This window comes from Symphalangus syndactylus, chromosome 17, assembly GCF_028878055.3.
Source record: "Symphalangus syndactylus isolate Jambi chromosome 17, NHGRI_mSymSyn1-v2.1_pri, whole genome shotgun sequence".
Lineage (NCBI taxonomy): Eukaryota > Metazoa > Chordata > Mammalia > Primates > Hylobatidae > Symphalangus > Symphalangus syndactylus.
In genome coordinates, this window is record NC_072439.2 from 77,171,240 (window position 1) to 77,198,908 (window position 27,669).

The following is a 27,669-nucleotide window of genomic DNA, read 5'->3' on the forward strand; positions in this document are numbered from 1 at the left end:
AACAAATACATATACCACCCAAAGTTACCATATTGGAACACATGGTATAAGAATTTAAAATAAGGATTAAAGTTAAACTCAAAAAGAGAATAAAATATGTTAGCAATATAAAACAAAAATCAGAAAACATTTTAAAAAATGAGAGGAAATAATGGGCATGGAATATAAGATAATTGAAAGAAATATAGTAATAGTTAGGGTAGGTAGATAGATACAGTGATAGATAGATGTAACTGAAGAATAAATTCAAGAGCTAGAAGATCAGATTGACCTTCTAGATCCAGAAAGGCATAGAAAAGGATGAACAGAGAAATACAAAAGTACGACTAAAAGATACAGTGGATTAAAATGGGGTTCTAGAAACAATATTAGAAGAAGGAAAAATGAGAGAGAGAAAATGGTCAAAAAAGTAATAATAATTTTTCCAGAAAAAAAGGAAAAAAACACACCTATATATTTTATAGTTAAATTCAAAAAGCACAAAGAGAAAAATTCTAAAAGTTTCTATGGTGAAAAAGGGTTCAACATTAACAGGTGCTACACTAGGAGGAGACAACCTCTCTAGGTTTTAATTCCACCATCCCTGGGGATTTGGAGGAGGAGACATACCCCAGAGTGCAGGTTTGTTCAAGCCTTTTTACAACAGCGCCTCACTCCAGTAGATATGGGAAGGCCTGCTAAACCCAATTTCTGTTCCACTATTAAATCTCTCCTTTTTCAGTTTGTTTATAATCATACACGTTTTTACCTAAGTTCAATCATTATGTATATCCCTCTGTATTCTTTTCTTTTCACTTATAGCATATCCATGTTTCTGCATATTCTTTTTATATTTTTAACAGCCACACATTTTATCACAATTCTCTAAGTCATTTCCCTGTTTCAGATGTTTATGTTGTTTTCTGTTATTGCTATTATAGATTATACTGCAGAGAGTTGAATTATTCTTGTAGGATAAATTTCTAAGTACAGGATTGCTTTTGTTATTGCTATGAAGAGTAATATTGCCTTACCAATGGATTGTTCAAATTAGCAATGCCAACAGCAGCAGATGTGTCTTTAGAGCAAGTTTATTCAAGATCTTTCTGATATTTATTATTAAAATTTAAAATGTGATCATGGTGCTGACTCTAGTGAAAAAAAACAGACTCCATGCATATTTATTTTCAGATGTGAGTATGGAAACTCATATTATAAAACAATATGCATCAGGATCAGCACATGCATGAGGATGTAAATAAAGAGATGAAAAGTAGCTTTTTGCTATGTAAATATGTCATTATTTTGCCCTAGTCTTTGCCTAGTGATACACAAGGAAGTCCTTCTGTCAGTTGGAAGGATCCAATGTAAATATACCATTCTTCTCAGAGCAAAAGATTGTGTTTATTTTCTCTGACCTCTGTGCCTCTTTTAAATAGTTCTAGACCTCAAGATATAGAAAGCAGAATAAAATAATTTGAATTCCTTCCGTACAAGCATTTAAGATCTCTGAAGGAAATTTAAAAGCAGCTCTCAAAAAATAAAGTAAAATATAATCAAATATACAAAAGCAAAAATGAAGACGGAATCAACAATCGGAGAAGTAAGCAAAAGAGTTGCAACTCTGTTTGCTGAGTATTCAGAAGTTATAGGTCTTGGTAAAATTAGAGTGGGAATATAGCATCCACAATGGGACAAAAGAGGTGATCATGTTCCCAAGGAAGCAGGGTGTTGCAGACCCGAAGAGTGAGCAGCAGCAATATTTATTGTAAAGAGCAAAACAACAAACCTTCCACAGTGTCCAAGGGGACCCAAGCGGGTTGCTGCTGCTGGCTGGGGTAGCCAGCTTTTATTCCCTTATCTGTCACCACCCACGTCCTGCTGATTGGTCCATTTTACAGAGTGCTGATTGGTCCATTTTACAGAGTGCTGACTGGTCCATTTTGCAGAGTGCTGATTGGTGGGTTTACAGTTCTTTAGCTAGATACAGAGCGCTGATTGGTGCATTTTTACAGAGTGCTGATTGGTGCATTTACAATTCTTTAGTTAGACACAGAGTGCTGATTGGTGCGTTTTTACAGAGTGCTGACTGGTGCGTTTACAATCCTTTAGCTAGACATAGAGTGCTGATTGGTGCATTTTTACAGAGTGCTGATTGGTGCATTTACAATCCTTTAGCTAGACACAGAGCACTGCTTGGTGCGTTTTTACAGAGTGCTGATTGGTGCGTTTACAATCCTCTAGCTAGACAGAAAAGTTCTCCAAGTCCCCACTTGACCCAGGAATTCCAGCTGGCTTCCCCTCTCAATCCCCCTCTAAACAGGACACCCCAGCAGCTGGTGGGAATTGGGCAATGACCACTCCAGCTACTTCCAGTAAGAATGTGATCCAGTAAGAATTAGTGCATGTGTGTGAAAATGGTTATTGTAAATTTTAAGCACTATATTAATGCAAGGTAATATTGTAAGTAGTACAGTATACATATTGTGAGGTTTTCTCACTGCTAACTTAGACAAAAATATATTGAATTTTACAAAACCAGAAAAGATTCTTCACCTATATCTATATCTAAAATAAGCAGGAAAGATCATTGAAAGGTATAAGGTAAAGAGTCTATAAAGTTAACTTATGTGGATCATTTGGAACAAACCTTGAGCAGGGAATTAGACAAACAGTCAAAACAAACAAACATATGAGCCCAATGCTATGACAGTCTTGAAAAGGCAGAACTATGAGACAGTAAAAAGATCAGTGGTTGCTGCCAGGGGTTTCTGGGGAGAGAGGGAGGGAAGGAGGGATGAAGAGGTGGTGCACAGGGGATTTTAGAGTAGTGAAGCCATCCTGTATGATACTATCATGATGGATATACACCATTATGCATTGTCAAAGCCCATCGAATACGCAACACAAAATGTGAATCCCAATGTAAACTATGGAATTTATGTGTCATTATTGGTCTATCAGGGTAGCAAATGTTCCACAGTAATGCAAGATGTTAATAATAGGAGGCTTGGGAGACAGAGGGTATTGGAGAACTGTATACTTTCTGCTCAGTATTTTTGTAAACCTAAAATGCTCTAAAAAGCAAAGTCTATTAATTGAAAAACAAACAAAAATGCATAGTACCTAAATTAAAAGCACAATGCTCAGGCTTTACGTAGATTTACTCACAGATAAGGCACTCAGGCGTTCTCTAAAGGCCTCTTTACTTTTGTTTTGGTTATTATTTTAATGGATTCAGTGTACTGATTTTCCATTTAATTTGTTGAAAGGGTACATTGAGGGAAAGAAGTAATATATTTATTATTACACTTTCTATCTAGCAGTAAGAAGTGACATTTGTAGGCCTGCCGGTATAATGTGGCTACTTTGCATTACCGGCTTTCAAATTTGCCACGCTCTGCCCTGACACTAACACCTAGCTACTCTTAAACCTCTGCTTTAAGGAAAACTTTAAAGATCCTGTGAACCACTTCCCAACCCAGACTTCTCAGGATCCATCAAATACAGGATTAACACATTTCATCTCCAGAGACTATGTCAATTATGTGACTAGAGTCCCTCCTGATTGGTGTCTTTGCCTTATTTGCAAAATTTTTGAATATCGGACATAAACAGAAAAATTCAAAGAGGTAGAGCGATTAGTACAGATTTAGAATAGAGGTAAGGGACCTACACACTCAGAAATAAAAACTCTAATATATGAAAACATATACAGCTTTAAGAATCTTTATCCTTTTATGTTGTATAATGCTTTATTTACCATTTTTAAAGTGTTAATAATGATAGTGAGTCATACTGGAAAGGTTGTTGTCCACATGTTCTTTATCTGAAAATAGCAAAACATTCAATATTCTTTGGAAATATTTTAATCTATTCTTTTCCGTTTTTAAAAATATGAGTTGCCCACATCTCCTGAAGGTCTTCTGAATGCTCTCATAATGAACCCTCATTGTAGAACTGAATGTAAGGTTTAAAAGTGTCTATTTATGGCTCTGAGGTTCAAAGAGGCTAGCAATTGTATCTTAGTCATCATTGCATAACAAGCACCTAAAATAGAATCTGTACAAAGTATTGAATAAATATTTGTCAGAAAAAGTATAACTTTCGCTATCTGAGAACATTCAATTCTGTGGAATTCTTTGCTGATGATATTGCATAAATAAATTTTAAGGTTTAAAAAATACAATAAAATATAAAGAAACAAAAGTCTTTAAATTTTTATTTTTTCAGAAACAAGAGTCGTCAGCATGCAAGTTCAGACAGTCACAAAATTGAAAAGAGTTACTAATGTTGTTGGATATGTAATGGGCTTGACATCGCCAGGTAAGTAGGGTTGAATATTTCTAATCTACACTTTACATGAAACTTAGCAAGGAAATGTTCTGTAATGATTTAATATCATACTTAAATATCCTACTTTAGATATAACTAGAAATGTGTCCCACTCTTAGAGTAAATAAGTTTGAAACGAAGAAATGGGTCTTCCTTCTCTTTCCTACCATATCTCTTCTAAAATAAATCTTAGTGGGGGGAGAGAGAGAGAGAGAGAGAGAGGTGGGAGTCTCTCAGGAGGGGATGAAATAAGAAACAGAGTTTAGATTTGGTAAACTGGCATGTTCTACAAAAGCCAAAGTTCTCTTTTTTTCTTATATTCATCATAACACCATTGAAAATTTTGTTTTTATCAAGAAGACATTTTAAAGAATGATTTTCTTTTTCCTCACTGCAGCCTCTGCCTCCCAAGTTCAAGTGATTCTTGTGCCTCATCCTCTTGAGTAGCTGAGACTACAGACGCCTACCACCATGCCCAGCTAATTTTTCCTTTTGTATTTTTAGTAGAGACAGGGTTTCACCATGTTGGCCAGGCTGGTCTTGCACTCCTATCCTCATGTGATCCACCCGCCTTGGCCTCCCAAAGTGCTGGGATTATAGGGATGAGCCAGTGTGCCTGGCTAAGAAATATTTTAGTTTTTAATGATGTGTTCTTTTTTTTAAATAAAAGTTTTGGTCTCCAAATTTAGTTGTCCAGTTTTATTCTATGTCCCACTCTGCATCCTTGGTCCACTGCCAAATTTATCAAATGTCTGCATGACTTTAGGTTTTCAACGTGCTTATGAAAATGGTCACCTGCAGCTACTCAGGAGGCTGAGGCAGGAGAATCGCTTGAATCTGGGAGGCGGAGATTGCAGTTAGCTGAGATTGTGCGACTGCTCTCTAGCCTGGGCAACAGAGAGAGACTCCATCTCAAAAAAAGAAAATGGAATCTTCAGATATTATGTAGGCTAGTTAAGAGATTAATAGCAATACCTCCAAACACATTGTAAGGCTGAATCACATATTACTGTCTAATGTGCCTGTTATACAGTGTAGCATGTAACAATCTTTTTATTACACTTTGGCTACTTCTGTTGATTTTGAGACATTTACGCAAGTTCTCCTTGGTGAATTATTCTTTTCCATGACTTTAGTAAAATTGGCCTAGTTGCTAGCTCAGAATTTTAAGATCAAGTTTTATAGCCTCCTGGTTTCTTGCTGGCCAACTCTTACAAAGTTCATGAAAGCCCGTTATTTTCTCTGATTTCTTTACAGCTACAATGTTGAACAACCTCTGATTATAGTTCTTTAAATACAAGATATAAATAAATTTGAAAATTGTTACTATTGAATTTCAACAAATTTCCATCATAAGGTTCTCAATTGAAGCACTAGAATATTTATCATCACTGATATATTTGCAAGTTGTCATTGGAAAACCCAGTTGTACAAATTATACTAGCTTTAGAGTGAAGAAAATTCACTGTACAAAATAAACTCCTGGAATTGAAAAAATCAATTTTACCATTAGTATTCTTCGGTGTATAACATGCAAATCTTCTCAAATTTGGCTTGTTTGAATTTTACAAAAAATTGACTATTTACATGACATGTTATTTAATAACTTTGAAGATCAGAAACAATAATCAATTAGCATTGTTTCTTAGATATGGTTTATTTAGAATGCAGACAATTCCAAGCAAAACTTTGAGACGTTTATGGGAGATAAGTGAATAAATTCTTGGGTTTTTAACATTTGCAGACACACTCTCACACTACGTATACCACTAATTAAATCTTTTTTTTTTTTTTTTTTTTTTTTTGAGACAGAGTCTTGCTCTATCACGGGGCTGGAATGTAGTGACACGATCTTGGCTCATTGCATCCTCCGCCTCTGAGGTTCAAGCAATTCCCTGCCTCAGCCTCCCAAATAGCTGGAATTATAGGTGCCTGCCACCAAGCCCGGCTAATTTTTGTATTTTTAGTAGAGATGAGGTTTCACCATCTTGGCCAGGCAGGTCTTGAACTCCTGACCTCGTGATCCACCTGCCTCGGCCTCCCAAAGTACCAGGATTACAGGCTGAGCCACCGCCCATTAATTAAACCTTAATAAAATGCTGGCAGATCAAATCCATTGCCAATTCCTGTGTGGAAAACTAAAATATCTTCATACTGTGGCGTTTCTTGTAAGGTAGCTTTTTGGTGTTATAAGTCAAAGGGTGATTCATTTATTCCAGACATGTGTAAGACCTACTTTGTGTTGAGCGTTGTTCAAAGTGGCTTACAAATAGTAACTCCTAAAACTCAAAACAACTAAATGGAGGATGTACTATTTGTTTTCCTACCTTAAAGATGAAAATACTAAGGCATCGAAAGTTGAAATAAGCTTTCCAAGGTCACACAACTATGACTTGCAAAGCCTGGATTCTAACCCAAGCAGGCTGGATTCGGGGTCTGCACAATTTACCATCCAGTTGTGAGACATCTGGTAATAAAATGATATTCAATGAAGAAAAATTTTTGCACAGATGTATGAAGATACTTGGTCAGATAAATTCAGATATGTTATTATTACCAGTAACATTCCCTGACAACAAAAACAGAGGAAACTCTCAAGGGGCATTTTCAGCCTTATTATTGAAAATATTCAGTAATGTACATTGAACAGGCTACTTCCATGTGTTAGGAAGGCTCTCCTAATAGTGTATTGAATAAATGTTGAATGATTGTATGAAATAAAATATGTAAAAGGCAACTTTTACAACAGTTGAATGACTTTTGATATTGGTGAATTTTATTTTTTTTTTCTTCACAGAAAGGAGAGGGCCTAAAATTATAAGTTGGAAGCTGTAATTAATTCCCTATGGAATTAATTTATTGCAGAATCCATACATGACTACCACATTTTTAATATTTAAAGCGCCTTCTTAAATGTATTAATAGTTTATTAATATTTACTGAGCATACATACATTGTTTACAGGGCACTTCCCACTCTGAGTCTGGAAAAATATTAGATAAGGGTTTCACTGTGGCATATTTACATGCTTCATTAATTAATATTCATGTTCTAAAGGAGAGTAATATGGATCTAAGCTTTGGATTCATAATTGGGTTCAGCAGCTGCCTCTGCTTTGATATACACAGATGTGTGAATTAAGACAGCGGGCAAAAAAAAAATTAAAGTAGTCTTAATTATTAGAACAATTTTGCTTAATTATTGCTCAGTTGTGCAATAGAATTATGTAAATGTCATTAAATTTATTGTTAAGGTTTACATTTTTTTAAATGGCTCTTGTCCCTTTCTATTTTCAGACCGGTATATCATAGTTGGCAGCCATCATCACACTGCACACAGTTATAATGGACAAGAATGGGCCAGTAGTACTGCAATAATCACAGCGTTTATCCGTGCCTTGATGTCAAAAGTTAAGAGAGGGTGGAGACCAGACCGAACGATTGTTTTCTGTTCTTGGGGAGGAACAGCTTTTGGCAATATTGGCTCATATGAATGGGGAGAGGTAAAGCAAAATATACATTAATTACAGTGCTTTTCTTTTCTTTTCTTAGTTTGCTAAAGTAGACAAAGTTAAATTTTCAAAGCCAAGGGCAATAATGTGCTTCTCAACTAAAATGTCATATTGCCTAATTTGCTGAGATGGCTTATAATAATAAGACAGAGTTAGAGCTAGACCACAGCAAACTACATATGACCTTCAAATATCTTATCCCGATTGTTACCAGACTTATAAACCCTGATACAGTCTAACACACAATAGTGTTTACCTTATTATTGTATTTCTCCTTAGAAGACAGGATGACAGGTATTGGACACAAAAGGATCAGATGATACATATTATCTTTCTTTTTCTACACTTTCTAGGAATAATCTGGAATTAGGGAACAATCTCCTATATTAAAGGTTTATTACCTTAGTATTATATTTTCTCTCTTCAATATGGACATTGAATGTAAAATACATTTTAAAATCCACTTTTTCCTCCTACCACTCCACTCTTTCACCCTTATCTCCCTACCTTCTGTTTCCTACCTGCCTATCTATTGCCTACCTACCTACCTAAGCACCTTAGGAAAGCTGTATCCAAATGAAATCTAGCATGCAACGAGGTACAGTTAGAATACAACTGAAATATTGGAGAATTTAAGTCTCAAACGCTTCTGACAGACCTGGGTCTCATAAATACACCGTATTTTTAATGGAATATGATAACTGATAATTGGATTGATAGAAAGTCTAATTACTTTTGTGATTTGTTTTTAAAAAAGAGGTTCAATAGACATACGTAGACCAAAAACACTACATACTTTTACTAGGAAAGCAAGATAATTTAATACTGTAGTTTTTTCACTACTTCAGCTTTGAGGAGAAACATTTAATCGGAAATTATTTTGCTACATTTTTATTTTTAATCGCTCAAAAAAGATAAAATATCTGTTAAATCAAAGAAAATATTTAAAAAGGTATAGAAAAGAAGATAGCAAGTATCTTTTTTAATTTGAAGGAAAGAATAGACTTAAATATGAAAAAATTTTTTCAGTGTAAAATTCATCAAGATTCACACATTGTAAATTGGAATGCTTTTCTGTATGCAAATGAGTGGTGTGAATGTTTGAGCCATATTCAAAAGAACTACTTCAAATGAAAAAGTTCCATTGCTTAAAGAATCTTTTTAAGTTGACAAATTTGTAAGTAAGCTGGAAATGAAATAGCTGAACCAACCTCTCAAACTCATATTCCAAATTACTTTAAAGATTGGTAAACAAGTTAAAGAACAGTTTAGGGAATATGTTTGTAATCTATACCATTTTTAATAAATCAGAAACAATGAAATTAATGTTTTAGTTTTCCTGTAACAGTAAAGCACATATCTTTAAAATGTCTTAAAGATTCTTTTCAAATTCCAAAGATGTATTTTGCTATATCAAACTATATTTTAGGTCTTCTAGATACCTATCTAGTAACTTTCACAATTAATTTATGTTAATTATAAATTAAAATATATATTTCTGAACTATGTTTTAGAATAGACTAGGCTTGTCTAAATTAATAGTTTCCAATGTAAACATCTCAAACCCCAATGCATGGAAAATTTTATTATAAAATTTAGTTGAGCATCAAGCATCAGAGCCTGTAAGTTGAATCAATGTGGGCTTGCATTGTGTGTGAGCAATAGTTTTTGCCAAAGTAAGTTGATATTTTTGTGGTTAATACACATTCATTTTTAAGTTTTTATGAAGTCATTGTACCTTTTGATAATTGTATATTTTCTTACTCAGTGATGCTAAAAATACAACAGCTACAAATGTGGGAGTTCACAGGAAAAAAGTTTTGTTAAAAAGGATTATTCCTATTCGAACAATTAAATACCAATGTCTTTGAATGTTTATATATGTATTTACATTTGGCAACTGATTATATACATTCATTTACTGGCATTTTAGGTGACTAGACGGGCAAAGACATATGAGTAATGAAAATGGTAAATAATATACATTTGATTATTGGCTTACAAAATGTATCTTTATAATTTACTGTGTCTCACCAGATTGTTTCAATGCAATTCATGAAGCCATTTTGTAAACATCCTGTTGAAGAGAAATTTAGAAAACTACTAGTTGTCCTGTTTTGCCTACTCATGTCAAATGTAATCCTGAGAATGAAAGAGTTTATGTTGGACTGAAACTAATTTATGCTCTAAATATATTTCCCTGTGAAAGGGAGTGAGGAAAGCCCTTATTGACATGTCATATTGCCCCATTTAATTTTGCTTACATAGAAAACTCTGGAAACCCACAGTTGTAGTTAAGAGGATTAGATGATGTTGGTCAATAAACTTAACAATGGAATTTATAGACAGAATTATTAGAGAATTGATTTAATACTGATCTTGATCTTTGAGAAAAATTATAACATTTTGCTAAATAGGTTCTATACTTTAAAAAGTACCATTTCTTCTGTGAAGAATCTTCATTTGTCAGAGGCTATTGTGGAAATATTATAGATGCTGGAGTAAAAGAAGTCATAGTTCAAATTCTCTTTACCATAGAACATGTCATCTTAGGCAAGATTAACTTCCCTAAGGCTTGATTGCTCAAATGAGTCTACTAACGCCTATCTTATGAGAATTACATAGACTAACATATAGACAATGTCTGTATGTCTATAGTTATATAGTCTATAATTATGTAGTCTAATTATATAGTCTATAATTATATAGTCTATAGATAATTATATAGACTATATAATTATATAGTCTTATGAGAATTATATAGACTAACATATAGACAGTGTCTATATGGTAGTGTGCTAATAGAAGCTGATATTTCATAGCACTTAAGTAACAGATATTTTTGAACAATATTATGGAAAAATTACTCAAGCTTAAAATTCATCATTTATGTGCACTTAAAATGTTTACTAATTTTAAGTGATTGTCTTTTCAGCCCTCTTTCAGAGGTACAGCTGAATTTTCAGCATAAAGTATGGATAACAGTGAAAGCATGCAGTATTTATGTTTCTGTCCCTGGCTTCTTTTAGTTAGCGTAGTGTTCTCCAATTCCAATCCATGTTATCACAAAAGAGAGAATTTTCTTGTTTTTCAAGGCTAAATTGTATTCTATTGTGTATATATAGCACAATTTCTTTTTCTATTCATCTGTAACAGAGTGTAGAATGGTGGTTTCAGCCTGAGGTATGGAGGGAATGGGGAGAAAATGGTAAACTTCTATTATATATTGTGTGGCATGGCGAATATACTTAGTAATAGAGTATTATATATTTCAAAATTGTTAAGTAAATTTTATGTGTTCTCATCACAAAAAATGTAACATATTTGGGGTGATGAATATGTTAACCAGCTTAATTTAATTATTCCACATTATATTCATAAATCATAACATCACTTTGTACTCCATAAAATTATACAATTTTAAGCTGTCAATTTACAATGAAAAAAATAAAAATAAAATAGGATGACATTATCAATTTGGCAGGTGTACGAGTCCTTGTAGTCTTTCATTTCATAGTATTAGAAGAAGAAAGATACTTTCCCAAGTTATGACATAATGTAATCTTTTAGGACGTTTCTGTAGAACTGCCGCCATGACAATTATTTGTTAAATGCTTACACAAAAAAACAGGAAAATAGCAGAAAGACTTAGTGGTCCTTCTTAATAGGATCAGTGGTCTTCAATTTTGTGTGGTAAGGAGCAGAAGAGAAGTGGAAAACTATTATATGGAATCATTTGGTGCAGCTTGTGTGCATGAAATGCATCAGGTTTTTTTTTAAGGTAATATTTGCAAGATTACATTGTATTATGGCCCATTTTGCTGATAACACAGGGTTATTTTGTGCAGAGTAGCTCATTGCTTCAAAAGTAAAAGGCTGGTTTTATTCATCACTGAAGTGGTTTATCTATATCTCTTCTCTTATTCAGTAACTCTAAAATTAAGTTGCATTCATATTCTGTAGTTAAATCCATACTGTGTTAACCTTTGAAGAAGATTTTCTCTTAAAATTTGACTTTTGTCAGGAACATGCCTTTAATATAGTTTATTATATATCTAACTCTTACCACTCTTGTTTAAAATCCTTTTAGAATCTTTGTGTACACTATTAAATAGTACAGGATCACTTTTTTAAGAAAGTAACTATGGCCGGGTGCGGTGGCTCACATCTGTAATGCCAGCACTTTGGGAGGCTGAGGCTGGCAGGTCACGAGGTCCGGAGATGAAGACCATCCTAACATGGTGAAACCCTGTCTCTACTAAAAATACAAAAAATTAGCTGGAGGGGTGGCCGGCGCCTGTAGTCCCAGCTACTGAGGCAGGAGAATGGCGTGAACTCGGGAGGTGAAACTTGCAGTGAGCCGAGATCACGCCACTGCACTCCAGTCTGGGCGACAGAGCTAGACTCTGTCTCAAAAAAAAGAAAGAAAGAAAAAAAAAAAAGGAGAAGGTAATTACGCAACATAATAATTTTAAGTATGAAATGAAATGTTCATTATTCAACATCTAACTAATAGTAGAATCTATTTATTTGTGTTACAGATAGATCCTTTTTTTTTATTATTTCAGGATTTCAAGAAGGTTCTTCAGAAAAATGTTGTGGCTTATATTAGCCTCCACAGTCCCATAAGGGGGAACTCTAGTCTGTATCCTGTAGCATCACCATCTCTTCAGCAGCTGGTAGTAGAGGTAAGATGAACCACTATTGTATCAAATGATTATGCAAAACCGACCTTTTCTCTATATTTTGACATTTCTTGATTTTTTCATTTATTTTTAAATATGCATCAAATGTTGTTATTTCATTTATTTTTAAATATGCATCAAATGTTGTTATTTTTAAATATGCATCAAAGTTAAGAAATGATCTATTGCTGACATTTTATCAATATACCTTAACTAATTTCTCATGTTCTGGAATTCTTCACTTGCTACTCTTTTATGGTCATATTTCTAGAAGACATGAGTCACACAGTTATAGAGAAGGTATACGAAGATGTATTTTTTAAAAATATATGAATTTAGCTCTCAAATTCCCAATTCTGTAATCTCGACATTTTATGATAAGCTTGGTTACTTTTGAATTTCTTCCTCTTCATTCTTGTTTTAAGTAAATGTGAGACCTGTCCTATCTTTACATCTGCCGTGTAGGCCCCCTGAGAGCAAGAACATAGTGATAACTAAATTTAAAAGGTTTAGAAAATATTGTTTGAAAAATTACTTGTGGAAAAAGAAAACATGTTTTCTTAGTATCCTGAAAAATCATGTATTTTTTATGTTTCATTGGAGTTACTTATTTTTGAAAATATTTTGTCACTTCTCACCTAATTTAAAAAATTTCGCAGAACATTTTTTCTGTTTATTAGTAGAGTTCACACTTTTATTTCTGCATTCTTATTATGAATTTCACTACAGATAAAATACGTGCTATTTCTCAGTATGAAAACAATCATACCACAACTTAGGGGTGGTTTCCTCTTAGCCTCAATGTCTATTAATTTATATGGTGGAACCAATCTTTCAGATGCCCACAGGACTTTTGGGGGAGTATTGCAGGAACTGAACTAGAAAAAGAGAGAGGTAATGAACAGAGCTTTGAGTTAGCCATATTTTTGATTGAAGTGTAATGCAAACTAACATTTTACAACTTTCATAAAGTATTTTTTAGCTTAATAGTTTTTATTGGCATTTCCATATGTAGTACAATAAAGAAGACATTATGAAACATGAAGTAGGTAATTCTGTACATTTAAAATCAGCCAAGCCCCTGTGTGCATGCCTAAATTATATCCATATCTGTAAGTTAATTTCTCCTGCTCTGTGTACTACTTTGAAATCCTTGACTCTTACCTGCCTGGAAACCTTGCAAAAGCAAATGAGCCTCAGATGTCACCCTTGGAAATTTAAGATATTTCTGAATGAGTGGATTATAAGGTAGAAGAAATAGTGATCTCAAGTATCCAGAAATAGAGAAGGGTTGGTTTAAAAATGTGTCATTTTCTTATCGTGTGTTACAAGTTTTCTATTTGGAGAATCTTGAAAGATATTTAATCATTGAAATTGATGAGTAAATAGAAATAATTATTAAGAAGTATTAAATCTACATAATGTTATTTCTGAGAATATAATGCTATTTAAAATATCTTTGCACATCTTATAACAAGACTAAAATATTTCAGTATCTAAACCTAATTATGTGAGAATACAGCATGGTTTCTCAATAACAAATGATGACTGATGATTCACAAATGATGACATATATGTCAACATGTACCTCACTTTTTGGAAGAGGAATCTTTTCTGTTCTATAATTGAAAATGTTTGCACACTAACAAATCTAAAAATGAACTGGAACGTGTATAGAAAATATTTTTTTCTGTTGAGATCATGTGTCTGTGTGTGTATGTGTTCATGTTTCACAGAAAAATTTAGAAGGTTAGGAATATCACAACGTCAAGCAAAGGATAGCATAATGTAATTTCAAGCAATGGGGATTACTTATATATATATATATATATCTAATTTTATGGAATGAATGTAAATAACTTAAGATATATTCATACAAAAATTTAATATCACATCATTTTTTAAAAATTATATATTTTTAAAACTCTCAAATATATAAAGGTTTATACATTTTATAAACACTCAAATCTATAAATGTTAAGAGATATGAAGAAAACAAAACTTTACAGTAATTTACATGATTTAATTAAAACAATTCACCAGTAGTAAAAATTAAAAGAAATATTTAAAATGTTTCTTTCAAATAAAAAAAAAACTAAAATGATAACATCCAGAACATATGTAACTTCACTTCCAATGTTGAAGATTTTATCAATGATTAAGGACAAAGATATTTCATTAATTTATTTAGATTTATTTTGCTTTGAGTATACACACAGTAGTGGGATTGCTGTGTTGAATGGTAGATTTACTGTTAGTTCTCCGAGAAATCTCCATACTGTTTTCCATAGAGGTTGTACTAATTTACATTCCCACCAACAGCATATAAGCATTCCCTTTTCACCACAATCTATGCCAATATCTGTTTTTTAACTTTTTAATATTGGCCATTGTGGCTGGGGTAAGGTGGTATCTCATTGTGGTTTTTATTTGCATTTTTCTGATGATTTGTGAAAAAAGCATATTGACTAAATTGTAAATGACACAAGACTGTATAGAATATCTAATCCTTTGTATAGCAATATGTAGATTACAAAAGATTTCATCAAGTTCATATGATAGATTTAAATACATAAGATGAAATCTTTAAAGTATTAGTATCAAGTGTTGCATTTAATTTTTTAGAAACTAGATACATACAGGATGTTTTAATGGATTACAAGCTTGATATGAAAGAAAACTGTAAAATGGTTGTCCTAAATCAAACACCAGTTTTAAGTACATTTATAGAATGTTATTCCTATCAAGGAGTTGGTAGTCCCACAGTATCTGGTCTATCAGACAACATCTTGATATGATAGTCTTATTACTCAAGTCACGATTACTGGATATATTGAGGTATAATTCACATACAGTAAGATACTCCATTCTTCAATGTGCAGCTTGATGAATTTTGAAAAATATATATAACCATGTATACACAATCACAATCAAGATATACGGCATCGCTATCACAGTCACGCCCTCAGCATCACACAACTGCTGCTGGCGCTGGGGGGAGGCTTGTCACTAGTGATTCAAGACTGTTTTTCCTATCTCTTCAGTGCCTTTCAGCAATATGAAGTTAAAACCAAGTACTTTGAGTGCTCACCTAGTATTTGGTTCTTATGAAGGTTTTTTCTTGTGTAGATAGTTGTTAAATTGGTGTCCATTTTGGGTGGAAAATTGGTGGAGCCTTCTATTCCTCCACTTTGCTCTGCCCCAAGTCCCCAGCACCTTATTATAAAGAACACGGTGAACTTACTTTAATCCAGTATTCATATTGAAGGAGCATTATAAACTGTAATTATACATTCTGTCATGCACAAACATTTAAGTACACACACACACACACACACACTTAGGATTGTATATATTTGTGTATTATATATTATATATTTATTTCTTGATTTATTCTACTGGAGATCTTAGGATGTTCTATAGACATCAGTGGAGTGCCAGTTCCTCTGATTGAGTAGGGAATAAGAGATCCTTGCCAAGATCTAATTTCTTGGGGGGATGAAAGCCCTTTTTTGTAATTTTATTTCCATTGACTCCTTAAATGTACAAAAAGATGTACAGGTAAATGACCTCTTAGTGAAACACAAATGCCTTCATGCAAAGTGGATTATGAAATTAAAGATAAGATTTATCTCCAAATAATAGTTTTAAAAGTAAGATGCAAAAAACAAACACATATGCACCTCTCCCTATATGTTGCTGTTCTGCTCTTAGTTTTCGAAATCATCTTTTCTAGATCACAGAATGTATTGATTTTGCCTTTAGAAAAACAGAATTTGATCATCCATATTTTAGGCAGCGTTCTGTAAGTCTTATGAAAATAGCAATGAAATTTCTAACAGGTTATTTTGGGAAAACCTGCAGCATTTGCACATATGAAAGCAGTCCATCTAGCCATATTCTATTTAAATATTGCTTTTGCAGCATCTGCCAGAAACTGGCCAACCTGATTAAAACTAAATAATTACATCCGTATTGTAAAACTTTGCAGAGGATAGACAGTGTTTTTTTCAATTTAATTTAATTTAATTTAATTTTAGAGACAGAGTCTCACTTTGTCACCCAGGCTGGAATGCAAGTGGCATGATCATAGCTCACTGTAACCTTAAACACCTGAGCTAAAGCAATCCGACACCCTCAGTCTCCCAGGTAGCTAATCCTATAGGCACGCACCACCATGCCCAGCTAATTTTTTAAAAAATAGTTTGTAGAGATGGGGGTCTTGCTGTGTTGCCCAGACTTGTCTCAAACTCCCGGTCTCAAGTGATCCTCCTGCCTTGGCTTCTCAAAGTGCTGGGATTACTGCCATGAGCCACCGCACCCAGCCAAATGTTGTTGTTGTAGTTGTAGTTGTTGTTGTTGTTTTAAGTCTATGAAAAAGTAGCAAAGATATTTTGTAGTTTCTTCTTTAATTTCATGTTTTACTTTTTTTATATACAAAGCACCACAAAATGCATACATATATTTCAAGTCAACTACATTCGTTGGAGTTTTTGAGCTCCAAACTGGTCTATAGTATTATTTCTTCGTTGTGAATATCCCATTTGTTGCAAAGCCTACTGATGTGCTAAATATTTAAAGAGAACCCAAGATGTGCACAACATTGCTTTAAGTGTTGTGGTACATCATAAGCAGATGAAATGCCCCTGTTGCCCAGGAGCTTATAATTTTACCAAGAACTTCAGATGTGCATAAATAGCTAAGATATAAGGATGAGTGTGATACGTGCTATCCTAGAATTCACAGGAAAGGGAAAATATGATTGGCTTAATTTGGAAACATGCATTATATGACAGTGGCAAAAAACTGAATGGACTCAGAATCTTAAACAAATTTAGCCATCTGTCTTTTCAAACCTCAATCCTTCAATCAAGTAAAAAACAAACAAACAAGAAAACAGTATTTCTCTTCAAATCACAAGAAATAATGCTCATTCCCATTTTCTTGCTCAATTGAGTGCAAAGTTGTTATGCTTCTGCTCCTTTCTTCTTGTGTGAGGGCGACTAAAATGCCACAGCTTTGTCTGCTGAGGTACTTACACAGTTACTTCTCCAACAGCCACTGTACTGTTTTACCTTCTGCCTGACCATGCCACAATTCTTTAGGGTATAAAAACAATACATGTCTGACATTTTAGCTTGAGTGACTAGAGCCCTGACTTTCAAGTAACAGAGATATTTATTATTTTTTCTTGACTTTATATTTACATATTCTGGAATAATAAAAATAACAACTAGGTCTTGTAATAAATCTAAATTAAACCTTGTTATATGAGCTTGTACAAGCTCTTGGATAAATCAATAGATATTCCCTTGAAACAATACCATCAGGCTATGATTTTAATATTTGAAAGGATTTCCTCGGGTCAGGCATCAGAGAAAAGGCCCCAATCATCTTTCTGGGGGCAAACACCAAAACATTGGGAGCCATGTTGAAACTTGAACACTTGCTGAGAAACAAACAGCAGAGGGTCACCAAATCCAGAATCCTATAAAATAGCTTAGAACTTTACAGATGTTTCTTGAATTTCTTTAAGTGTACATACAAATCAATATATAAATGCATCATCAAGCATCTTTTAGAACAGATGTTACTACTTTTCTAAATCTCTTCGAACACTTTCTAACCTGACTCTGTATTGACTGCATTAACACGTCATAGTTGAATTTTAGACTAAAGTCAATTCAGAATGATGATATTTAGCGTATTAATTTCTCAGAGAATTAGAGAACTTCTTTATTTTATAATTGAAAGCCTGTAACTTTGTTTGGAAAGCACCTGCATATTTTACTTTTTAGAGCTTTTGAAAGGGGAAAAGGCCAAATGAATTAAAGTCCTAACCAGAAATCGCTTAATTTACTGTACCTTCATTCCTTTGTCTTGTATTTTTGCTCGCATCCTGTTACATCATTTTCATATTTATGTGTTTGTTATTCCAACTTTAACCAAAGACTTCTATCTGCTACTGGATTTTCATAATATGCTTTTGCATATACATGTAGTTACAAATAGTCACTGTGCAAAAAATGTGGAAAACAATGTGAGATGAACAGTCCATGTGTTGCTCTGGGTTTAGATGGCATTACTGCCTCAACAGAGCCATTCAAGGGTTTTTGTTGTTGTTGTTTCATTTTATATTGTTTCACTGGTGACACAATTTAGACTTATTTTTTCCAAACACTCTTTTTTTGGTTACTTGCAACTTTTTTTTCCACAAGAATTGTTGACCGAATATACAGTAGCAGATTACAGAAGGTATGGTGGTAAAATAAAAATAGCTGTCTTCTCACTCCGCTCTTGATAATTTAATTCGGTACTGAAACAAAGTTTAGTTTCTCTTCTGCTTCCTGTAAGATATAACAGTACAACTGATGTTGAAACATTCTGTTAACTTGTCTTTTGTGACACATGACATAGATTTTTGGGGGTTTTATTTATATATTTTTGTTTCATTTAGTTTTTAATGAGAGAAATTCTATTTTCTTATTTACCATGAATTACAATTCTTTTCTGGGGGTACTCCTTAATTTATCTTCCTTTCTGCTGGTGTTTTTACTTCTAGTCAACAGAAGTGACCGTAAAGACTAATTAACTGACTTAAAATCCTTCTCTACACTGCTTTACCACTTCGATAAAGATTCACATTTAAAATTGTGATTCTATTGGCAGGTTTATCTGTCTCCTAAGTTTACAAGGTTTTGCTTTGTGTTAAAACTAATGCATCCCTCCAGTTTATTACTGTTTTACAAGGTTTTCTGTTCAGTATATACTGACAATATGTAAATCCCTTTTTATTTAGATCTACATAACAAGAGAAGTCTTAGTGAGATTCCGCTTAAAACTCCAATTTTCAGAAGGCAGCTGATTTGTATATTTGGACTATGTAACCAAAAAGAAATCCAAACAATTTGAAACTTGAAATACTATTTAGCTTGAACTCAGCCACACTGTCATAATTAATATCACATTGTTAAAATGGCTTAAGCCGAGTTACTTTTTGTTTGTAATTTTTTGATTTGTACACTGGACACAGGCCTCTTCAGGACTTGAAAGAATGACTGTTTACTCAGGACAGATATTAGTGAATCACTACTGTTGGGAGGTTAGATAAAATTCTGTAACAGCATCATTAATGCAGTACAGTACACTTTTCCATTTAAAAGATGAAATTTACTCTGATAAATTGTTGCTTTATTCCCCACCTTAAACACTGATGAAGTCTTACATGTTTTGGTTAAAAACCTATCATTAATGCTATCAATTAATAATTTACATAACACTACAATAGTGATATTCGTTCTTATGACATATGACATTTATATAGCATTTTAATGAATAAAGAAATAAATTTAAACAGTTTTATGCTGAACAAAATAATAACCATCTCAAGAATAAGTGCTGAGGTAATTTTAGTATCTGTTGTTATGTGCTTATTTTTGATAAGTTGTATAAACTGTGGATTCTTGGTTTTTGCCATTTCTCTTTTTAAGTTGTAACCTGATTAAACAATTTTGTATTTGAATGGTTTGCTTGGATCTTTAACAAAATTATTTGGTTCAATGAAAGAAAAGGTAATCAACGTAATAATAATGTTAAATAAATGGTTAAATAAACAAATATACCAATGAACTTGCTTTGAACAAGCATTTCCCAGTGTGCATTATGAAAGGTATACAAAGTAGAACCTTCAGTATGTTATCTTGCATTATAAAGATCCAAAGTTAAATAGAACATGCAGCCTTTTCCAAACTTGTTTTACTCTGGAACATTTTCCTTCAGACATCTTGTGAAAAATGGCCACAGGAATGCTGCTTTAAACAAACCCCATATTATTTAAAATATGAAATTGTACAAAAACTAAGTTCCAATATCTTCACTTTGATCATGAATTTTTCAAATGTCAAGATCCACAATTTGCATTTTTCAGTGCAAATACACTTTTTCAGAAGCATAACTCAATATACAGTGCTGCTAAGGCTTGAAGGCACTGATTACTCCTTCTCTTTGATCTGGAATTTCACCTGCAAATTTATAGCCTTAAGTGTCTTATAACCTGACATGAATCTCTCCATAGTTACTACTACTAACTGTATTTTTAGTTGCAAAATTATAATTTTAAGGTGAGAATTATAAAATAAATTGAACAGCAGAACGTTAAGCTATTTTAACCCCGAAAAAACAGTTCTCTTAAGGGCCATGGATAGTAAATTTATGTATGTCTTCAAGGTTTACGGAAACGATTTCAATTCAGCCTAAGGAAGAATTGTCAAATAGGAAGAATTACCTTCAGGTGCTCAAACACTGCGCTGATGTAGGGAAGAGGAAGTGAATATTTTTATGGATGAACGCTTTAGTCAATATTTATTTATAAAGTCATTCATTCATAAATTCATCTTTTATTTGTGTTTGTTTGTTTGTTTAGCTTTTATAATATATAAAAGAGCCTATAATTTATTTCTAGGTGCCTCTGGTTTCTAGGCTAAGAGCTTTCATATTTATAGTTTATTTATATTGTGCCTTAACAAGTTCTGGCTCTAAATCTACAAGACATATACGATAAACGTCGGTGAAATACAAGAAACCATGAAAATTTTAGGTCCAGTGTTAATGTTTACAACTCTTTTCTGAGACTGTATAACCACATAAACATAGCACATTGTTGTAGACATATATCAATGGCAACCATCTCATCCACAAGCAACTCTAACTCATTTATCTTCTGTAATCAATGGTAACTCCAGAAGGAGTTTAAGATGGCAGTAGCCTGGATTGAAATAGACATGATGTAGTGAGGTTTAGGGAGAAAAATCTATTTTAGAATCATAGCATCAAAAGTAGTATTCTATTCCACAGCACCCTTTTTCAAGTAAAGTAATCCAGAATTATTTACTTTGAAATTTCAGAATCTAAATGAAAGGTATTAATTTATCAATTATGTTTTACATAAAGTTGTCAACCTTGAAATAAAATAGTTTTTTCTAGCTTTATACAGACTTCTAAAATATTAAGCAGATTTCAGTAATATTCAGTAATCATAGGATCCAAAAATAATAAGGTATTGTACAATCCGTAAATAAGGTGGGCTGCTGCTCTAGTTTGATAAAGATTCACAAGGGTGATTGACATTTTCACTTTAACCTAGGATTTAAATAAAAGAACTATGTATATTAGAAAATAGCTCCTTGAGAACTAATATAGCTCCTTTTATTATCTTATCCTGCTCTTTGTAAAAAGTGTATAAACTATACATGGGCAAAAAGAAAAACATAATTCATCACCTATAATTTTACTATCCAGAGAGAAACACTGAGAACATTTTTCTTTGTGTAATACATGCAGATTATGTTGTTACCTAAAGGGAAATGTGATCTGTAGTTTTTTCCTTTTAAAATACCGTAAAGTAGCTGCTATTTTTTAAAAAAGCAGTATTATCATTGGTACATAAGTGAATGTAGATGAACAATATATGGGAATTCATTGTAATATACTTACAACTCTTTTGTAGGTTTGAATTGTTTTTGAAAATAAAAATGTCCAATTAATGTATGTGTATTATTTTATTATATAGCTATATTGCCTTTACTAACCAATTCATTTTCTTTAACATTTATATACATTTCAAAGATTTCTTTGTCATTACTAACAATGCCAATATGTGTGTGTGTGTGTGTGTATATATATATATATATATATGTAGTTGTGTCTACATACTCTTCCCTTTTCAATTAGAAAGCTTGGGGATCAAAAAGGTACTGCTTCAAAATGCTGACTCTAGGACCACAGCACCATAAATTGACAGGCATTTGGAGCAACTTCACTCGTGATGGTGTAAAATGGTGCCATCACTTGAAAAAATGGTTTGACTTTTTTATAAAGACAAACATGTATCAGTCATATTACTGAACAGTCACAAGTCTTGGTATTTATCCAAGAGAAATGAAAATACATTATACAACAACATACACAAGCATGTTCGTGACAGCTTTATTCACATTAGCCCAAACAACCTAAATGTCTATCAGGAGGAAAACAGATAAATTGTCCTGTGGTTTACTCATATAATGAAATACTACCTAGCAATAAAAAAGAATAGTCTATTGGCAGATACAGCATCATGGGTTAATTGCAAAATCTTGTGACTTGCAAAAGAATCTAGACACAAAACTATGTATTATACAATTACATTTATGAAAAGTCCTAGAACTAACCTGAGGTAAAAGAAGTCAGTATTTACTTCTGGATCGGAGTGCCATTAGATATAAACTTTAATACATGTATATTCAGTGTATCTCCAGAAAAAAATTCATCTTTCAAAAGTTCCAACTCATGCTTAGAGACACAAACACTTATCATTGCACTGAGGTGAAGCTTACAGTACTATTGGGAAAAAAATATTAAAAGTTATTCACTTTTCAATAAGAAAAAAATTAGAGAAACTAAAATATACTTATCTAAGGGATACATATTAGCCAACATCTAGAAAAATCTCAGCATGAATGTTAATCATTAGATTCTAAGTCTGCTAAAATTACTATAATTTTATATTCAGTGAATTCTTCAGTTCGCACAGGAGGCTCCTCAAATCTGAAGTTTTCAAGAGGCTGCTGTTGACTATTAAATTTCCAATGACCAAATGTATCTCAAAAGATAAAACCACATAAATTGTTAGCTTCAAATATGGAACCATAGACTACAGATGTAGAGTTTATTTTGCCAAAAGCTTTTTAAGTAACTAAAGCCTTGGTTTATGGTATGGTCTTTTAATCTGTCAGTGTCTTTAAAAGCATTTATTATTACAATATAACTTCCAGCTCCCTTTGAGAAAATCTTTCATCATGACATGTAAGTTGTCATTTGTATATGTTCAGAAATATCTTCTCAGAAGATCTTTTCATCATGCTTACAATTCACACAGATTTCTAAAAATTAGTTTTTCATACAGACCCATTGTTTCATTAAAAGTAGCTAATTCATTCTATGTTTTCACTAACCTACTAATTTTGTTTAGATTCTCTCTCCCCTTCAGCTTACAAAATAATAGTAAATTTAGGACACAATAATACTCTATCTGGATAATATTCTGATATTGGTCTGGAAATTTTATGAGGAAAGGATAGTAGAAATGTAACATAATCTTTTGAGATTAACACTTCATACTTTTACTTATTTTCTGGTCATTTAGTAATTTCCTTAAACTTTTTACTAGATGTGGGGAATTGACTTTTATTTGTAAGTGTCCTATCTGCTCATTCCAACAACGTCTTTTGGACAGGAACACCTAAGTTAGTTGAGTCCACTTCATTCAAATAAACATACCTGTTCCTTAAAATAAACGTACCTGAATAAAAAGTCTGAATTTCACAAATGCACAAAATCACTACTTGAGAAATAAACCTACCTAGGGAATGATACTAATTTAGCAAAACTTTTATATATCAAATTGTTGTGTTATATATAATAATATATATTTTCAACCTCTGTATCCTAATAATTGCAACTTATTCTATTAAAGATATGTACAGGAAGTTTATGGAGATATGTTGGGGGAAAAAAGAGTCGTTAAGTCTTTAGAAAGCATGCACATAGTAAGCTGTGTGCCAGGCATAAAACAGATTTAATTGCAATTGACTATACTTTTTGGCTTTTTTTCTTTTTTAACTTTCCTTTTCTCCTTTTCCTGACCCTTTAAACATCTTTTTTCCTGACTTCTTTACTACTCTTTTTTTCTTGTTTTTCTATTTATTTTTCTTCCTTTCAGGGTACTTAACAGTCAAGTGCTTGTACCTAATATGTCTTCTAATCTATCATTTAATTTTTTTCCACTTCTATTAATTTTTTTTTTTTTTTGTAACTGAACTTGACCTCAAGTCAGCCATGCTCAGGGCTAGAACTTCAATAATGTTTGGTTTTCATAGTCATCTCAAGGGAATGCATTTGGTGTTTCAGGACTAGGTTGCAGAGGACCGTTGATTCAAACACAGATGTCCCATGTTGAGAGCAATGGGCTACTGGTTACTGGTTTGGGTAAGAAATAATTGAATGTGTGCTTGGGTGATTAAAAGTCTCAGCATTGGGTACTGACAGCAGTGCAGACATTTTACTGAGAAGAATAGAAGGGAAAATAAGTATTAGTTTGACACAAATGTAATTGCTGGTTTTGCCATTACTAATATTTAGTGAGCATATGAACCCCAGGTCCTGTACTAAATACATGTTTATATATTATTGATTATTATATTGTTTTCTGGAAGCAGGCTAACCTCATATTTTTTAAGCAGCTAGTCCTGGAAGCAGAGTAAAGTTATGACCAACTGAATCTCTTAGTCAAACAGATAACTAAAGAGCAACACAGTTTAGTAGAAGGACCACTTCAAAGTCTAATACTTTATTTGGGCAAGGGCTGAAATTATAAGAAAAAAAAGATACAGATAAATACTATTTACCATGAATAGTGTACCCAGGTGTACCAAAAGTAAAATGTTTCCTCTTACTTTGAAAGTTTATCTGTTAGGAAAACACATTTAGAAAAAAGTTTATTAGTTACATTTATAAAATATACATATTTGTTAAAACAGTTCACGGTTTATTTGAGCAACATTATAATCAGTACTTTCAAATCACTGAAAATATCTATTTTTGAAAGTATCTCTTATAAGAAATAATTATTTGCAAATGCTATGTAAGTAACATAAATCATGTTTACAAGATACCTTTTAATCATTATAAAATTGCTGTCCTCATAGTTAAAATGCCACTGTATTGATATTGTATGTTTCAAACTAAGTGTGCTGTGTAGTCATTTACTGTTGCCATTAATTCTAAGAAAAGAACATAAGTCAACTCACTTTCTTTAATAAAGAAAATAAATTATGTTTTAATAATGTCAAAATCATTCTTAAAATACTATAGTAGGGAAGCATTTTATAATGTACCCAGTAAAATATGTACAGGGATATATGTCATTTCACAGACATTTTGTATATATAAATTGTTTTAGTGTTGATTAGACTTGAGGCTAATTAGGCCAAGACTTGCTAAAAGCTGTAGTTAACGACTGCATTATCAATAGCAAATTACATTGGTTAAATTACCAACCTTACCCAGTAGCATGAACAGTTGATCCTTTTTTCTTTGCTTTTTTTGTTATATGGAAACAAGAACTGAAAGCTTGACTATATGTTTCTCTGTTAAGACAACAGAACTGTTAGTTGCTGTTCTTATCAGTGTGCTCTTTGCCTGTGTACAGTAATTTTTAGTGGAAGTATAGCTGCCAGTTGCCTTAATACTACCTGGGCTTTCCCAACTGTATTGGTTAAGAATGGATAACAGTAAGAATGCAGGGATCACAAGATTTGTATATGAATGTATATCTAGAAAAAGTGATCCTGGTTTAACAATATATTGGCTTTGTAATACCTTGACTGTTGCTTAACCTCTCTTAGCTTCAGTTTTGTTTCATCTTTCTATAAAATAGGAATAATAATACTTATGTTGTTGCTATGGACTGAATGTTTGTGTTTCCACAAAAGTGGGACTTTTGGGAGGTAATTAGGTAATGATGGTGGTGCTCACATAATGGGGTCAGAGTCTGAATTAGGTAGGATTCTCCACAGTGACAGAACCAATAGGATATACATATATAGGAAAGGGAGTTTATTAAGGAGAATTCACTCACACGATCAAAAGGTATTAGTCCCACGATAGGCTGTCTGTAAGCTGAAGAGCAAGGAAGCCAGCAGTGGCTCAGTGGGAGTCCCAAAACCTCAAAAGGAGGGGAGCTAACCATGCAGCCTTCAGTCTGTGGCTGCAGGTCTGAGAGCCTCTGGAAAACCACTGGTGTAAGTCCAAGAGTCCAAAAGCCAAAGAACCTGGAACCTGATGTTCAACGGCAGGAATCATCCAGCAGGGGAGAAAGATGAAGGCTGGAAGACTCAGCAAGTTGGCTTTTCCGCCTTCATCAGCCTGCTTTTTCTAGCTACGCTGACAGCCATTGGATGGTGCCCATCCAGATTAAGGCTGGGTCTGGCTCTCCCAGTCCACTGATTCAAATGTTAACCTCCTTTGGCAACACCCTCACAGACACACCCAGAAACAATACTTTGCATCCTTCAATGCGATCATGTTGACACTTAATATTAACCATCACAGAGCTCTTATAAGAAGAGACAGGAAAGAACTTGCTTTTCCTCTTTGTTCTCCGCCATGTGAGGATGCAATGAAGTGACAGCTGTCTGTGGACCAGGTGACGGGCTGACAACAAAACTCTAACCATGTTGGCACCCTGATTTCAGAGTTCCAACCTTTCAGAACTGTGAGAAATACACGTTGGTTGCTCAATCTGCCCAGTTTATGGTATTCTATTATAGCAGCCTGAACTGACTAAGACACTTGTCTTATCTACTTCAAAAAGTTGTTCTGAAAATCAAGAGATTTTGTCAAAAGCAAGTTTAAATATTGCAAAACATATAAACCTTATTTTTCCACTGCAAGACTGTGGAAAAGTCTTGCAAGTTGCAAGACTATATCATATCTGAAGTACAATCAAAAGGGAATAACACATTACCTTTATCCTGCTCCTCAAAACAGAGTGCAAATACCCTAGCCTTCCCAAATCTCTTTTTCTGGGAGGGGACAGGCTAAAAAGAAGGCTCACCTCTAGGACTCATGGAGTTTAATCCTCACTATGTAGTCTCTAGTTCCACTTCCCTTCACTGAGGCTCGTCTCTTAGTGACTCAAAGGATGTTTGTTACCCAGTTAGCATTTCTCTCTCTATTCCTTCACCAATTTTGGCTTCACAAATGATAAATTTTGTGTTTTGAAATTCCACATTCATATTTCTGACTTCTGTTTTTCATCATCTTCAGGCTGTGTATGAACTTAACACCCCCAAACCTCTAGAGCTATCATTCTTAAATAGCTTCACAAAGAGAGAGGCCCCACCCGCTCTCTAGAATGAAACTTTTTAAATGTGGCAAAATTTCTCTTGGAGGCTGGTTTAGAAACGATATGAGTGCCACAACACAGATTACTACGTGAAATGTTTTTTTTCTTGTCAGTCTTTTGTGCGATATCAGGCACCTTAATTCTCACACAGTTGTTTAGGACAAAAACCTTGGAGACCTCTTTCACTCCTCTCTTTATCTCATACCACTTGTACT

The 27,669-nt window shown here is 33.3% G+C and overlaps 1 protein-coding gene across 1 annotated transcript in view; it reads left to right on the plus strand.

The window, feature by feature from the left end:
* Positions 1 to 27,669, plus strand: part of NAALADL2 (N-acetylated alpha-linked acidic dipeptidase like 2) — a 955,512-nt gene that overhangs the window by 599,347 nt on the left and 328,496 nt on the right. The window contains exons 7-9 of the mRNA XM_063621698.1: positions 4,213 to 4,305; positions 7,611 to 7,816; positions 12,394 to 12,513. Of these exons, the coding sequence (XP_063477768.1) occupies positions 4,213 to 4,305; positions 7,611 to 7,816; positions 12,394 to 12,513 (419 nt within the window). The remainder of the gene's footprint in view (positions 1 to 4,212; positions 4,306 to 7,610; positions 7,817 to 12,393; positions 12,514 to 27,669) is intronic.